At 38.7% G+C, this 15,386-nt stretch overlaps 1 protein-coding gene across 6 annotated transcripts in view; it reads left to right on the forward strand.

The window, feature by feature from the left end:
* The window catches only part of LOC103140261 (hyphal wall protein 1), a 78,172-nt gene that overhangs the window by 15,728 nt on the left and 47,058 nt on the right, over window positions 1-15,386 (forward strand). For all 6 annotated transcript variants that reach the window (XM_016673057.1, XM_016673058.1, XM_016673059.1 and 3 more), the window contains 2 exons: window positions 6,005-6,137; window positions 12,078-12,143. In XM_016673057.1, coding sequence (XP_016528543.1) covers window positions 12,084-12,143 — 60 coding nt within the window. In that variant the 5' untranslated portion in view covers window positions 6,005-6,137; window positions 12,078-12,083. The remainder of the gene's footprint in view (window positions 1-6,004; window positions 6,138-12,077; window positions 12,144-15,386) is intronic.

Below are 15,386 nucleotides of genomic sequence, written 5' to 3' on the forward strand. Positions count from 1 at the left end.
GCATTTGCTTGAGGAGCGTGCTCCCCAAGCAAATGCAAGCAAGAAAGCCCAGCTGTGGATGGCACTGTTGCAAGAAACCCACAAGAACCGTGGGGACAAAATTAAATAAAATTCGGTGTGATTAATATAAAATATTACCTACTATAAATTGCATTATCTATTATATTGTTAATAAAAATTTCCACCATCTAAAATCAGATGGTATGAGGCAGCATAATAATTACTGACTGTAATAATTATTGAATAGTGAATAGAAAACATTCTAAAAGTTGAAGTTTCTTTACATATTTTGTACCATTCCCTCAACCTGATGAATAGAAGCTGGTTTACTGTATTTTGGATGGAGGCGTTTGTGTCCTGCAGGTGTTCCTGAGCTTTTCGCCGCAGTAACTCACTCCTCTAAAGAAGCTCCGTCTTTAGCCACTGTCTCCCTTGGAGATAAAGTACAGACACCCCTCTCTGCCTGCCTCTTTCATTCAGCTAACTCCTGAATAATCCAGCAACAATACGCTTCTCCGAGGCAGTGTGCAGCGATTCCACCCTCATTTCAGGGAGGAGGGGATCGGCTAATGCATGTAAAACACAGCCATTTTTTTCCTTGAATAAGTGGTGAAGGGGAAAAAGTGCGTGGCACAATAGAAGCTGTGAAGCGCTACGCTTAACCCACCACACCTGGAGCACACAAGGGTGAGTGAAAGTGGCAGGCCACCTCTCCTCCCCCCCCAACTTCACCCATCATCACCTATCAAAACAGGCTGTAGGAAGCTGGGTTGGGCCGCAGGAGGAAGGGGGGCACGGCTATGATAAAGACGCACAGTGAGGAGCCATTCAAGGGCCCTGTGCCCATAATGGAGTCACTAATAGGTGCCTATTCAGCGGGGAAAGTGTTTGCTGGAGGAGGGGGAGAAAAAAAAGTTTCAGGGAAGCAACAATCACTTTGTCTGAGGCCTTGTGTATGTAAAATTTATGCAGCACTCCACCCCGTCCCCAACTCTTTCTGCTGTCCTTTCATTTAAAAAGCGTCACCACTGAATAGGCGACATACATAGTTTGGAGTCTTTCTTTCATCCTTACTTGAAAATAAACTGAATGGTCGGCTCTCAAGCGAGTCCAGTCCACGGTTGTTCTCAGAAAACTCGTGCTGTAAACTTACACAGATGGCCAGCATTTACACAATAATGTCTTTACTGATTGGTTTAAATGTAAAATCTGTCAAAAAAGCAGGAAAAGTTGCAAGAGAACTTCAATTTTGAACAATTTATGAGCTGTGAGTGTATTCTTTCTTTTACCGTGGTTTTCAATTTTTTTTCCTTAAATCATTTTGAAACTAACATTGTTTGGTGTTTCATTAAAAAGGACCTATTGTACAAAATTCTCCTTTTGCATGTTTATAAACTCCCATTTTGGTTGACATTGCTTCTAAAAACAGCCCAAGCACTAAATGCACAGTAAATTAATGACTTTTTGGTGTGTGTTTTAAAAAAACCTCCTAAATATTGAGTCAAAATCAACAGAAACTGCATTGTTACATAAGTGCAGGTCCAGCACGTTTTTTCAGCTGGTTTTACCGCTGTATAATGGCAGCTGGAAAAGTCAAGAATTTTGTTGTTGACTTACCATCCAGAAACCACCTGCTGCATTCTTGTTTGTTGTGCAGGAGGCTCCACTTCTGTTTTTCAAAGATGTAAGTTTGTATAATTGCATATCTGTTTGCAAACATTTTCACAAGCAAGTGTAAACGTTGATTTGGAGGGCATGGCCAGCAGCAAATTATTTGGATTGCAAGTGACAATAGGCCCTAAAACATCTAGTTTTTAAAGGAGTTAAAAGTAGGCAGAACTGAGCAGAAGAAGAATAATTTTGTGCAAAAAATGTAATGAATATGTTTTGTATAGGCCTATCCTAATCTGTTCAAGGTAGCATTGGTCCCCTTTCAAAAATGAAGGAAAGCGGCAGAATAAGTAGTGGCTTGCCTGAAAGCAAGATATTGCTCATTTTAAGTAAAAAATTCCCTAATATTGATTTAAAAGTACTGGTTCCAGTGGCAGACATTTTCCCCAAGTGAAATAATCTGCCAATGGTACCAGTACTTTTTCATTAAGATTAAGGGTTTATTGACTTAAACAAGCGCCTATAGTTTGGTGAAAAGTTACTTATAAGTTAGTTTTGTCTCATTTCAAGGGAACTAATATATGTACTCTAGAAACTAGACCAAAATACTTGGTAAGATTTCATGTTTTTGCAGTGAGGACACCCACTGCCACTACTCCTCACCAGGGGAGCTGCCCTCGTGAGTGAACTGACTAATCTGGAAATGTTGAGACCATATTGTAAGAGATTGAATAAAATACAGCGGCCATATTGTGCCTTGCGTCAATCGGCTTAGCTGACAGATTGATGAGATGAGAAAATAGCGGCGCTAAACCAGGGGACAAGCGGAGGCTCCCAGCATGGCATGGTAACCGGGGTTTGGAGTCAGGCCTGCTGCCCACAGCAGCCGGTGCAGGTCACGTCTCCTTGATTGTCCGTCCCGCTCCTGACAAAGGGCAGCGTGTGGTGGGCAGGGCAGCTTTCCTTAAAACAGCATGATAGCTCTTGTAATTGTATTTTTATGTCTTGTGGAAAGCTTTGTCAGCTCTTGTGTGCTGGCGTATGTGTTTGTTAGCATGCTCATTAAAAGGCTGTGCTTAAATATTACTTGTGTCTAGGAATACATTTCTTAATTGACAACCAAGAATTTGTATCCTTGCTCCTATTGGGCGCTGTGAGGAAATGTGTTTTTTATGACTCCAGTAAATATCACCTACCAGTAAGAGAAGCTATTTTTGATTAGATTTGGTGTCACTATCATACTGTTCTGGCTGTTCTGTGAGAAAGATAACCAGAGTAAATATAAAAAGCAGTTTTCTATAGATTTTTTTTTTTTTTAGGTGGTTTTTTTGGCAATAAACTTATGTTTTTTGGTGTCTTGAAAATGAGCGGTTTCAAATATCTTCAGAACGTAATGTCACACATTAGCATTGCTCTTCGCCTAGTTCGTGAAGCTCAGCCTGTTAGCCAGCAACGCCCGCAGAACTCCACTCATCTCCTAGCAACCCAAGCTGAGCTCCAGCAGGATTGTTCAGCTGATTTTACCACTGTATGTGCTGTACAATGGCTACTGGAAAAGTGTTCTGTTGTTGACTTACCATCCAGAAACCACTTGCTGAATTATTGTTCATTGTGCAGGAGGCTCTACTAATACTTTTTAAAGATGTACGCCTCTATAATTGTGCATCTGTAACCATTTTCAAATGTGAGTGTAAACTGAGTTGGACAGGTCATCTTTAAAAGTTCACCCTTATCTATTTCACATTTAATTTCCCTTTGTGATCAATAAAGTATTTCTTAATTGAATAAATATAATGGTGGATAATGAACAGGGTATGCCAATACTCTCTTTACTGTAACATGATGGGATTTGAATTTGTACTGAGAAATAGACAAAAAAAAACTCATGTTATAAATGAGTTTTCATTAAAATTGATGTATTTGAAATTATGATTTTCTGTTTTGCATATTTAGATTTGAAGATATTTGCCCAATGAATCAGGACTTTTCAGCTTTTTGTTCTTTTTGGACACTTCTCCGTTGCCGTCTCCTAGCAACCAGTCCTCTGGTATTTGGATTATGCTGACCTGCTCTGCAGAGCCCCCACCAGCTTCAACACAGAGATGTCAGGCAGAGTCAGCTTTATGGAGGGAGATGTTAAAGAGAGGTCTTGATCTCACAAGTCAAAAGAAGCTTATTCAAGTTGTGTTGGACCTTTTGCTTTGGAAAAACATAAATAAATCTTTTCCCTTGGTCAGATTGGACAGAGATGAGAACACTGCAAAAACACCAAATCTTACCAGATATCTTTGGTCTATTCATGTAAATATCGTGCGCTTGAAATAAGACAAAAGTGACTTTTCAGCAAAACAGAAGAGTTTGTTTTAAGTAAATAATTCCTTAATATTGATTAAAAAATATACTAATTCCATTGGCATTTCAAAATTATTCCATATTTTGAAATTATTTCAAGTTTTCTGTGAGAAACGGAGGGAATCACCATGGCAACCAGTGGCGTCTCTTAGAAGCTTATTCTCAATATTAACCCTTCAGAACCAAAAAGGAAAAAAAACAACAACTTTGGCTTGAATTGACACTTATTCAGGTCAAATTCAATTCAAAAATGCTTTCTTGATCTCAAAGGGAAATTAAATATTAAGGAATTATTTACTTAAAATGAGTTATATCTTGCTGAAAAGTTACTTGTAGGTTAGTTTAGTCTTATTTAATATATTTTCACTAGAAACCAGACCAAAAATACTTTGTAATATCTGGTGGGAGTATGCGATTGCCCTGCTTTTCCAGCAGAAACACATTTTGTGTCATGAGTGTAGCTGTTTGCCGGTTACCATAGAAACCGCTCCACGTTCTTCCTGTTAATATTAAACCAAGAACTTTCCTGCGCTGCATCCCGCCCGACGCTCACTCTTCGTAATGAGCTCAGATTGGAGATGCAGATCTAGAGCTTCTCGGAGCGCACAGGCCGACCACGGCTGCCTCCGATTTGTGGAATCGATAGGCTCCATTGTTATCACAAAGCTCGCCACTATGCGCCTCTAATGTAATTAAGGAGAGGAGATTTATGCCGCTGTGTGGCAGCCCAGAACCTGATCCGTGTTGCGTCTGGAGTCAGGTTGAAAAGCTGTCTTTCTCTCCAGCTGCTCCTGGTTTCTGCTCTGGACTCTGTCACTCCGGGCTGCACAGCTGTTCATTGTTTAATTCAAAGCGCTGCTCTGTTGTTGCCCTCGTTTCTTCTGTATATGTGACAGAAACACAGGGATGAAGTTTGTCTGAGGTAGAAAAGTAACGTTGGAGGACAGAGGTGGGTAGAGTACTCAAAATCTGTACTCAAGTAAGAGTCGCACTACTTCAACATACTTAAAAAGTAGCCGTCCAAGAAATTACTCGATAGTCAAAAAGTATTTGATTTTTAAATTAATTACTCAGTACTTGAGTAATTGAGTTGCCTTTTACCAGTCATTTAACATTTAAAGATTACTTAACGAGGCGGACCAAAATATAAAGTTATGTGGAAATTTTGGCACTTAAAGCTACAATTAAAGTGTTTCTTACAAATAACATAACTACAAAATTACGACAGTGTTAGGGCCACACTTAGAAATATTACACTGATAAGAATAAAGTCATAGTATCATGAGAATAAAATCTAAATAATCCCAGAGCAGTCATATTACCAGAATAAAGTCGTACTATTATGAGAATAAAATCAAATTAATGACCATTTGTAGCATTACGAGAATAGTCATATCACAAAAATAAAGTGAGAATAGTAACTATAGCTATAATAAAGTTATATTACAAAAATAAAGTAATATTACGAGAATAAAGCTGTAATAAGAATAAAATGAATTGAATGTAATATTTTGACTTTAGTCTCTTAATTTTAGCTTATTTTTTTATTTTCTTCGCATGGCCTTAGTACTCATCGTACAAAATAAGATTTTTTTCAACATCAGCTTATGTTCATATAAAACTTATGATTTTTTGCTTAAAACAAGCTTGTTCTTCATTCAGTGAAGTTACTCACAGTGGATGGGGAAACCAGAAATTTTACTTGAGTAGTGATACTTCACAGTAAAATTACTGAAGTAAAAGTAAAAATACTCCTCAAAGTACATTGTGTGTCAAAACTAGCTACTACCCAACTTCTGTCAGAGGCCCAACCTCTGTTACTTAATGTTGAGGGAAACATGCCTGAGAGTCTGAGTGGTAATTATTAACAGATTATTATTTAAAATCGTCTGCATGTTTAGCCTCCCACAGAGAGAGTTCACTCTGCTCTTTTACTTTTAAACTAGAAGGGAATATTAGTCAAAAGTATATTTATGTGTTCAGAAGCGTAAAAATGTAAACACAAATACTAGAACTTGTTGGATATGTCTTCTTTTGAAAGGAGAGGAGCTCTGGATTTTCTGTCTGAACGCCGACGGAGCAGAAACCAGGATTTCAAGCACCCGAGGAGGCTTCTGTCTCTCCCTGCCAGGCGACCCGACTGCTCTGGCTCTGGACGCCGCAGGCCGCACCGGGTGAGTCTCTCCATGCCCACCCAGGTCTTTCTCCACAACTCAGCATCCTGAATAAAAGACACGTCAAATGAGCCCCACGTCGAGGACATGAGCATCTGTCCCCCTCTCTGAAGCTAATGAATGTTAAGTAGGTTAGTCGCCAGTGTGCCAGTGTCTCCTGGGTCATTGTGGTAGCAGAGCTGTGCTTTTGTCAGGGTGCGCCAGCCCCCTGTGAGACTTCATAAATGGCTGGACCCGCTTTGCCCTGCACACAATCTCACCACCAATAGTAACCATATTGATCCTCTTGCTTGCAGATTAAAGCAGAAAAGCAGCTCTGTCCTACCAGCAGGGCTCCCCGGCTCATTTCAGGGTCACAGAGTCCCTGCAGCCCCCTGACCCGAACCCCAAAGTGTGCGCACAGAACCGCCGGTGTGAGGAGCACTGCAAAAATACAAAATCTGAACCAGATTCTTAGTTTTGTATTATTTCAGCAAGAAATATGAGCTTGTTCTAATTCAATAATTCCTTAATTTTGATTGAAAAACATTACGAGTTTCACTGGGAGATTATTTCACTTATAACAAGATATTTTCCCATACTATAAGTGAAATAATCTGCCAGTGAAAACAGCACTTTTTCATCAATATTTACTAGTTATTGACTTAATGTCAACTGTTATATCTTGCTTAAATGTTGCATGTAAATTAGTTTTGTACCAAGATATTTTCACTAGAATTGACCAAATACACTTGGTAATACTTGATAATATTTTGTGTTTTTGCTGTACTTGAGCTTACTTACTACCCAATTTGATCAAAAATACAAGCTTTATTATTTTTTCACTAATGGGAAAAATGTCTTATTATAAGTAAAAAAATCTGAAAGTATAATTAATACTTTTTAATCAATATTAAGGAATTGTTGACTTAAAACAAACTGCGTAGTTGAAAGTTTCCCATTTACAAGAATGCACCGCTTCTGATCAAAAACAGCCAATCAGATCCAAGAGGAACGTCTTAACGCTGTCAATCAACGCAGTGTACGTGCTGTTCAATTGGCTAGTAGAGGAGAAACAACAGATATGTTAAAAAAATTGTTATAAACTACCTACTGCAGCTTTAAGTGTACGTCGATATTCGAATTAAAATTAAATTAAATCTACTCGGTAAGATTTTGTGTTTTTGCAGTGAAGGGCAGGAAACCTTCCAGGGATGAACCCCTTTAAACAGGATTGGTGGGATGCTCACATTCATGGCTCATTATGGCTGACCCCAAGCTTTCTCTCTCTCAATTTTCTCCTTTTCTCCTCCGTCTCTGGCTGTAACCTGGACTAAGCCATGCTGAGGTGTTCATCCAGGCCTTTTGTTCTCATTTATAAGTCAGCAGCTCCATCAGTCGATTCTAAACGGGATGCTGCTTTGTTCCTGCGCTTTGTTTCCACCATCCTGTGGAGAGTGTGTCATCTCTTTGGACTCAATTTCTGTTTCCTGACCTCATGCAGTTCCAGTTACTCACTTCTAAAAGACGAGCCTGCTATGTTCAGACTTAGAATAAATAATATCTGTTGAAAGTTTCAAGCAGAAATACTGCTACAGGTGCAAAGCTCCTTTAGCATAAACAATTTTTTCCAGTAGTTTTCTGCAGTCAGGATGGCCATGTCATATTTTATGTGACTCTTACATCATTAGATGCTTTTCCACTGACTGTAAAATTTAGCAAATTGGAAATATGAAAGTCAATTTGCTTTATGGAAACACTCCAAATTAGATAAAAAACAACCTTTTCTTATTTGGATGAGGTGGTTTTCCAGCTGTTTTGAAATTTATGTATACCACAAAATCTCAATGCAAACACTTTTTTCCCATCACGCCTGTCATATAATCAACAACCAGCTGTTACTACAGGTGGAAATGACGAAGAAGACAACAGGAAGCTGTTGAAGGATGATGGCGCGGCATTTTATTTTATTTTTTTTTACATGACTTATCGCATTAACAAACTGATTCACATGTGATTTTAATTACATTTCTTGTTTAATAAAACACCACAATTATGAAATTGTGGGTTTTTTTCGATATTAGTGGAATATTGACCAAGTTATGATCACATTTGTAATGGAAACGCAGTTATTGGCTATTGACTTGAGACATGCGTCATAACTCTGCACCAGAACAAGACAGCCGCAATTCAACAATGGCTGCAGGAAACTGGTCTGTCACTTTGGATGGAGCCAGACAATGGGAAGACAGTGAAGTTCTTGATTGTGATGTTGTCGACTCCAGTTGCTCAACAACTGTAAAATTAAACCATAAATCAATCAATCAGCTCTATTTGTATTGCACATTTCAGGAACAAGGCAGCTTTACGTCATAAAAACACAAAAATTAAGGCGTCATAGAAACAACATACAGCCTACAGTGAGAAACGTTGCAAATCATTAATACAGGTTAAATATATTGGTCAATGTTCCATTTATTATGTGTCAAATGCAACGCTAAACCGGTGGGTTTTTAGCCTTGATTTAAAGGAACTCAGTGTTTCGGCTGTTTTGCAGTTTTCTAGATGTTTGTTCCAGATTTGTGGTGCATTGCAGCTGAATGCTGCTTCTCTAAATAGTGGCATACATTTTTTTTTAATTGGTGAACTGCTGTGAGACGTTCATGTTCTTCTGAAGCCTGTTTACGGTCACATAAAATTTAGTTTCTAGGGAAATACACATGAAAATGTAAAGTCTTCGCTTTTTAAGATGGATTTCAGTTCAATAATATATCCACTAAGCAGAAAGTTGCTCATAAAGTTTGAATCATGTACTTATTGTGCGTCCTTACAACTGACCTCAGCTCAGTGTTTCAGCTCGGTGTTTCATGCCTGCTACCTTAATTAAACATTGATTAAATGCCTATTAATGTGCGCCGACTCCCAGGCAGGGTGTAATCAGGTGAAATGGAGTTAATAAAACATCCAGTGTGGCGCTCAGGAGAAAAAGGAAGGACTCCCCTGAGAAAGACGGACAGATGGCAGCAGGAATCACCACAGAGGACAAAGCAGAGTGGATAACGCAGACCCAGCAACCACTTTGGTGATTACTTTTAAATTGGTAATTTGATCTGCTCCTTTCCCACCTACTCATTATTGATAAGGCCAGCCATATTTGACCATATTTCCCCTCTGCTGCCGGCTTAAACCGGCAGCTTCCCGAGGAGCCTCCTCTGCGTTCCCCAGACTGAGGTGAAGTCTTAAAAGTGGGGATGCATCCTGTTGACACATTCACGTTGGAAACCCCATCTGCCAGGAATCTCCCTAATCTCATCATCTGGATTGAGCAGGAAAAAAGGAGCAGCAATCACTTTAGGTGAACTCTCTGTGGGATTATATCTCCTGTTGGAGATGATTGGTCAGATGAGGACATCAGAGGCAAAGCAACTCCATCAATTAATGCAGCTGTGATTGAGCTGATGAGGCAAAACCTTTAACTTTGTGTTTTGATTAAAAAAATTGTGTTTTTATGCTTTTTCAAGTAAATGGCAAGTTGAAAAGCATCATTTAAGACAGTGATCCCAGTCTGTTTTCTCCCAAAAATCCCACAGCGATCTGGTCGCAGTGACCATCTGTGTCATCTTGGAAATAGTAATTAGTTACTAATTACTTCCACAAGACAGTAATCCAGTTACATAACTAATCATCTTTAAAAGTAATTCATTACTTTACAAAAAACGATGCACAATCTGAATAAGAAATAAACCTTTTATTCTTCATATTCCATCAAATAAAATGTATTTAAATGAAACCGGGTCATTTTGTTTCACTCTTTTAAATCTATTGAACTATTGAATCACCAAAAATTTAATGAAATGCAACCATCTTTTATTGATGAATTTTGTTAAATATTTAAACCTGTCCTACTATATTTTAAGAAAATCAAGTTTTTCTTCTGTTGAGCTGCGTTTCCAACTACTCCACTTCTAACTACTGCGGTTAATTTTACAGTAATCAAATTTTTATGGAATTGTAACCCCATACTTTCTTGGTTACCTGAGTAAAGTAATCAGATTACAGTTACTCTTGTCAGTTCAGAGGAGTGGTGGGTTGACTTGGAGCCTTGACTCTTTCAGAAATTGCTCAGAAACAACCGTAAAGTGTCCAAGTCCATGCCTGGACTGTTTTCTTTGGTTAGAGAGAAAAATATTCAATAAACATTAAAATTGAAGATACTAGAACCATAAAAACTACCTTTTTATGGTTCTAGTAACATTGAATGTCTAAATACATTTCTTTTCAAACATTCTGAAGTTTTTCTTTCTCCTTCAGTTTTGCTTTCTTTCTGTCCTTGTACAGAACATTGAAACATGCAATATAAACATGCATGGACAGTATTGTAGACCTACAACATTTGATTTATAAGATCAAGTGGGATTAGTCTGCTGCTGGCAAAATGCCTGAATATACTTTATTACTTTATTTGTTACCGGCTGATTGGGAGCCGTCAAAATATGGTAAAAAATGTGAGCATTTTTTATTTATTCAATTCACTTCGGCTTTTTACTGTCTGTCATTATTACTTTGTCTCTAATTAAGTAGGACAGAATAGTTTGTGACACTGGTGCCATAATTTAACTAATCATACGTTAAAGCCACCGCACAATCAGACATGGTCAGATCTGACGCTGCCCTCTAGTCTTCATTTGTTGGACTTGCAGGTTTTCTGTCCTCAGCGGACAAGCGATCCACGCTTCAGAGTAAACACCAATAAAGTCTTATTGTCCTCCACCTTGTGACCTCCTCTTGTGCCCCGTCACCATCTCCGTTTCGGGTTTACAGCCCATGAATGAGGGGTGAGTTCAGGGAGGATCTGCTCTGTTGCTCCCTGCAGTGGATCGACTTGAGCTGACTCAGCTTCTATGAGCTGCAAAGAGAGATGGATGAGTTTTCGGTATGTGTCCATCTTGATGGATGAGTTGATGCACTGCGTCCAGCTCCACAGGCTGCACCGGTCACATCACCACTACACTGTCCTGAAGACGTTGAGTAAAGACGGGCAGCAGATGTTAGAAAGGACCAAGTGGGAGAGTAGTCCCACTTGTATTTTATAACTTAAAATTCAACCATTAGATGTAAAGGAACAAATTTCAAAATGTCTCAAAATGTTGGTTTAGTAGTGAAACACCAGCAACGTCAAGCCGTTGAACAATCTTTATCTAGAAGATATTAGATGCTCATATTTATGTTGTTTAAAGGGGACCCATTAAGCAAAATTCACATTTACACCTTTTTATTCCTCCATTTGGGTCTTAGCTGCTTTTAAAAGCACTTAAAAACAAACATCTAGACGTTTTTTCTTGGCTATTAAAGTTTTTTGGTGTCTGGAAAATTATCCATTTCAAAAACCATTGGAGTGCAACGTCACAAATCGCAGGCACAACCCCAGTGAAGCCCAGCCTGTTACCTAGCAACCACAGCAGAGTTCTGCCCGTTACCTAGCAACTCCAGCAGAGTTCTGACCGTTACATGGCAACCCAAGCAGAGCTCTAGCAGGTTTGTACAATGTCTGCTGTAAAAGACAAGAGTTTTGTTGTTGACTCACCAAACAGAAACCACTTGCTGCTTTCTTGAGTTGCAGCGCTTTCATGAGTTTGGGGGCGGGGCCAGCAGCAGCTTATTTGAATTTAAAGTGACAAAGCCTCCTAAAACAGCTCATTTCAAAAGGAGCTCAACATGGACAGAACTGAATAGGCTGAAATTTCATCATCTAAGAATAATTTTGTACAAAAAATTTAATCAACATGTTTTGTAAGACCCATTGACTTCTCCTAACCTGTTCACGGAAGAATAGGTCACCTTTAATGTTGCCCTAACCCTACCCTACCCTTTGTAATACTACAAAAAAATAAGACAACCTCTTGAAATCACTGTCTCTTTGTTGCTCTATTCACAGCTGGTCTTTTTCTTTGTCCTTTTTAGAGACCGATGTACATCTCTTTTGTCACCAAGGCCATTCTGTGGGATAGAGGCGGCTACCACCACACTGTAAGTTCATCTATCCTGTAATAACAACAACATAGCAAATCATATCAAAATAGCCACAAAAAGCAGTTTATAGTTTACCTTTAATTTTATTATAAACTCAGTTAGAAAATGATTTGTAAAAGATCCCTGCTGTTGTTTTATTGATAACCTGAGCTGAATGGTGACAAATACAGTTAAACAAATTTGTATTTGATGTTAATATTTTTTAAGATTTTACTTAAGTTTGCATCCTTAAATTTATGCTCTTATCTTTATTTAAATATATTTATTGAAAAAACGTTTTGATTCAGTTACTGTCAATAACCCAGACATTTCCCTAACCTTAATTATTATATATTTATTTATTTCAAACAGGTTTTTTTTTTTTAAATACAAGAAAAAAGCAATCAGTAGAACAGAGAAAACGCTTGCATAAATAACCAAGAACAAGATCATTTCTTTACCACTATTCTGTTTGAAAAGGAGTAGGAAGAAGTGAACACTTATTTAATCCTTCCCAGTTTAATAAAATATATTGCATAATGTCTCAATAATTATCAAAATTAGTTAAAGCCAAGTTATAATATTTATGTGCTAGTCCAGACTATTCCTAACGTCAACCTTAACCAAAACCTAATTCACACGTGACCCCTGACCCTTTACAACCGCATTAGCACTGGGCTTTGGTCTCCATTAGGCCTCCATTAGTTTAGTAAATAGGCCAGAAATGGTTCTAAATATGGTGGCTAACCAAGTACACACACACACAGACTCAAACTCCCAGTCTCCACCTCTTCCATTTGCTAAAAGGAGGCTGGGAGTGGCTGCGCCATCATTAACGGCGACATTTCCATGGCTACATCAGAGCCGCGTGGGCCGCCTTCCTGTCTCGGCCTCTGGTTCTGCAAACAAAGTGGTCAGACAAAGTGGCCCGCTTGCTCTTCCAGCCTCATTTACATCCTAAACTGCTTTCTGCATTCAGAATCTCCTCCAGTTATCTGACATTCTGCCGCTTTGCTGCGATCCAGCTGTACGTCATAAATCAGGAGGAGCATTGTGACTGTAAAGCCGCTCCTGTCATACAGCGACACGACTTCTGCCAGAATGGCGTCGATGTCTAAACATGGAGGAGGACAACAAGAGGCTTTTCACCCAGCAACCTGCTTTGGCAGCTGAAATCTTTCAGGGAGGAGCAATGCAAGTCGGAATACGCAAACAATGCAGAAGTTCGCAAATTTAACCCTTAGCAGCAGGTTTGTCTTCCCAAATTATCCTTTAAAGAGCTAAACACTGAATCTGAACCCTGAAATCTGGGTTTTCAGCACAACTTACAAAAGCTGTGTTTCCGTTAACAATAAAAATAAAAAATAAATTCACTGAATGGAAACACGCCAACTTCGACATCCCTTTCTTTCTTTGAAGTTTCTGCATGAGGAAGAGCTTCCATTTAATTCATCTAAATATTTTAACTCCACTGAACAGTAAAGATTTCTTAGCTAGCCAAGGTATTTGGACGTTCCTGATCAACTTTTATTATTTAGAGAATTGTAGTTAATAATATTTACTAAATATTATATTTTCTAAATATGACAATAATATTTTCAAATTATTATTTTTAGTGAATATTTTATTCTCTAAAAGTAATATTTTTATTTAGAGAAAATAAAAAATATTGTCTCTAACAAAGTTTTGTTTTCTTTAGAATAAAACCTGCCAATGAATAAAATAAAATAAAACCTAAACTCGTTAAAAAAAAAAAACAAGTTTAGGTTGTTAAATTAACAGCCTAATTATAATATTTTCTCTAAATGTTAGAGAAAATATTAATATTTATTATATTTTCTCGAAAATGTTTTTCTAAATATTTTTTAGAAAATATTTCTCAAAAAATATTTTCTTGAAAATATTTTTATTTATTTTTTTTTTTATTTTTCTCTAAATATTTTCGAGAAACTTAGTCAGAAAATATTTTTTTCTAAATATTCTAAATATAAATATGTAGAGAAAAAAACATTAACTTATTCTCAGATTTATTTTCTATGTAGCCGAAGTAAATCTTTAAGTTTACTTCGTAAGTTTAAGTTTACTTCGCTTTATGTTTACTTCATAAAGTGTGAAGTACAAATAATTTCCATGTGTTTTGTTTTTCCATACTTTAAGTAAAATTCCAAGTTTTTCCAAACTTTCCCAAAATCAATCTGCGCAGCAGAGAAAACAACTTTAAAGGTTTGACTCTGATGACACGCTAGTCAGCAGATTTGCTAAGAAGTCACAGCTAAGTGAATTAAAGGGAAGGCATTTCCAGCAGTGACAGTACATTGGACCGCACTTTCTGCAGACACCCATTACCGCGGCGTGGGCTCCTCTGGGCCCTCGCAGGCCCCCAGGAAACAGGCTGACCTCCTGGCGTCAGGCAGCCCACACTCTGTCCTCACACAGCCAGAACTGGCTAATGTCATTACGGGCCTGTTTGTGCTCAACAGCTCCCTGATTGAGACGCACAAGTGGCGCTGCTCGATGAATGTAGGAAGTCTATTAGTTAGTCCGAGTCCCAGATGGTCTGCCTTGCGTGTGCAGCCCCCCTCCTCAACCATCCACCCACCTCCAAAACACATAAGCATCGATAAGCAGACACACACACACACACACGCATGCACACACTTAATTACGCTGCCTCCGAGTGAACCCTCTGACAGGCGGACGGCTATGAGCAAAGACAGAAGTGTGTCTATGTCCCAGAGGCTGCAGGGACAGAGAATTCTTCACAGAGCTGATGTACAAGAAAGCCAGGCTTACGGCCTAACAAGGTTAAACCCCTGAAAAAGAGAGACTTTTTAAAACATGGAGATTTGTGTTTCTGTGGGGTGTAATTGGCTTTGCTGCAAGGACGGAGGGGGGCCGCTGGCAAGAGGCAATGTGGGGGCCGACGACAGTGGGGAGCATTGTGGAGTCCGGCGGGTTCAGGGGGGTAAATCTGATTATCAGCTCGTGTCAGAAGCCAGGCTCAGATGCAGCTTAGCGCTCGCAGAAACTTTCTACTTTCAGTAGAAAGACAATGAGAGTCCCAAAAGCTCCTGGAAACCTTTAATAACACTAAAAAACACCAATGACAAACGTCAAGACGCACCAGTCAGACTGGTTTCATGTTAAAAGGTGGATTCACTCCAGTCCTGTTTGGTTAGCTTCCGTCGAACTCCAGTTTGTCTGCCCAGAAGGTCCACTTTGTTTGCCCAGAAAGTCCGGTTGGTTTGCCCAGAAAGTCCG

Source organism: Poecilia formosa, unplaced genomic scaffold (assembly GCF_000485575.1).
Source record: "Poecilia formosa unplaced genomic scaffold, Poecilia_formosa-5.1.2 Scaffold69, whole genome shotgun sequence".
In the NCBI taxonomy this organism is placed as follows: domain Eukaryota; kingdom Metazoa; phylum Chordata; class Actinopteri; order Cyprinodontiformes; family Poeciliidae; genus Poecilia; species Poecilia formosa.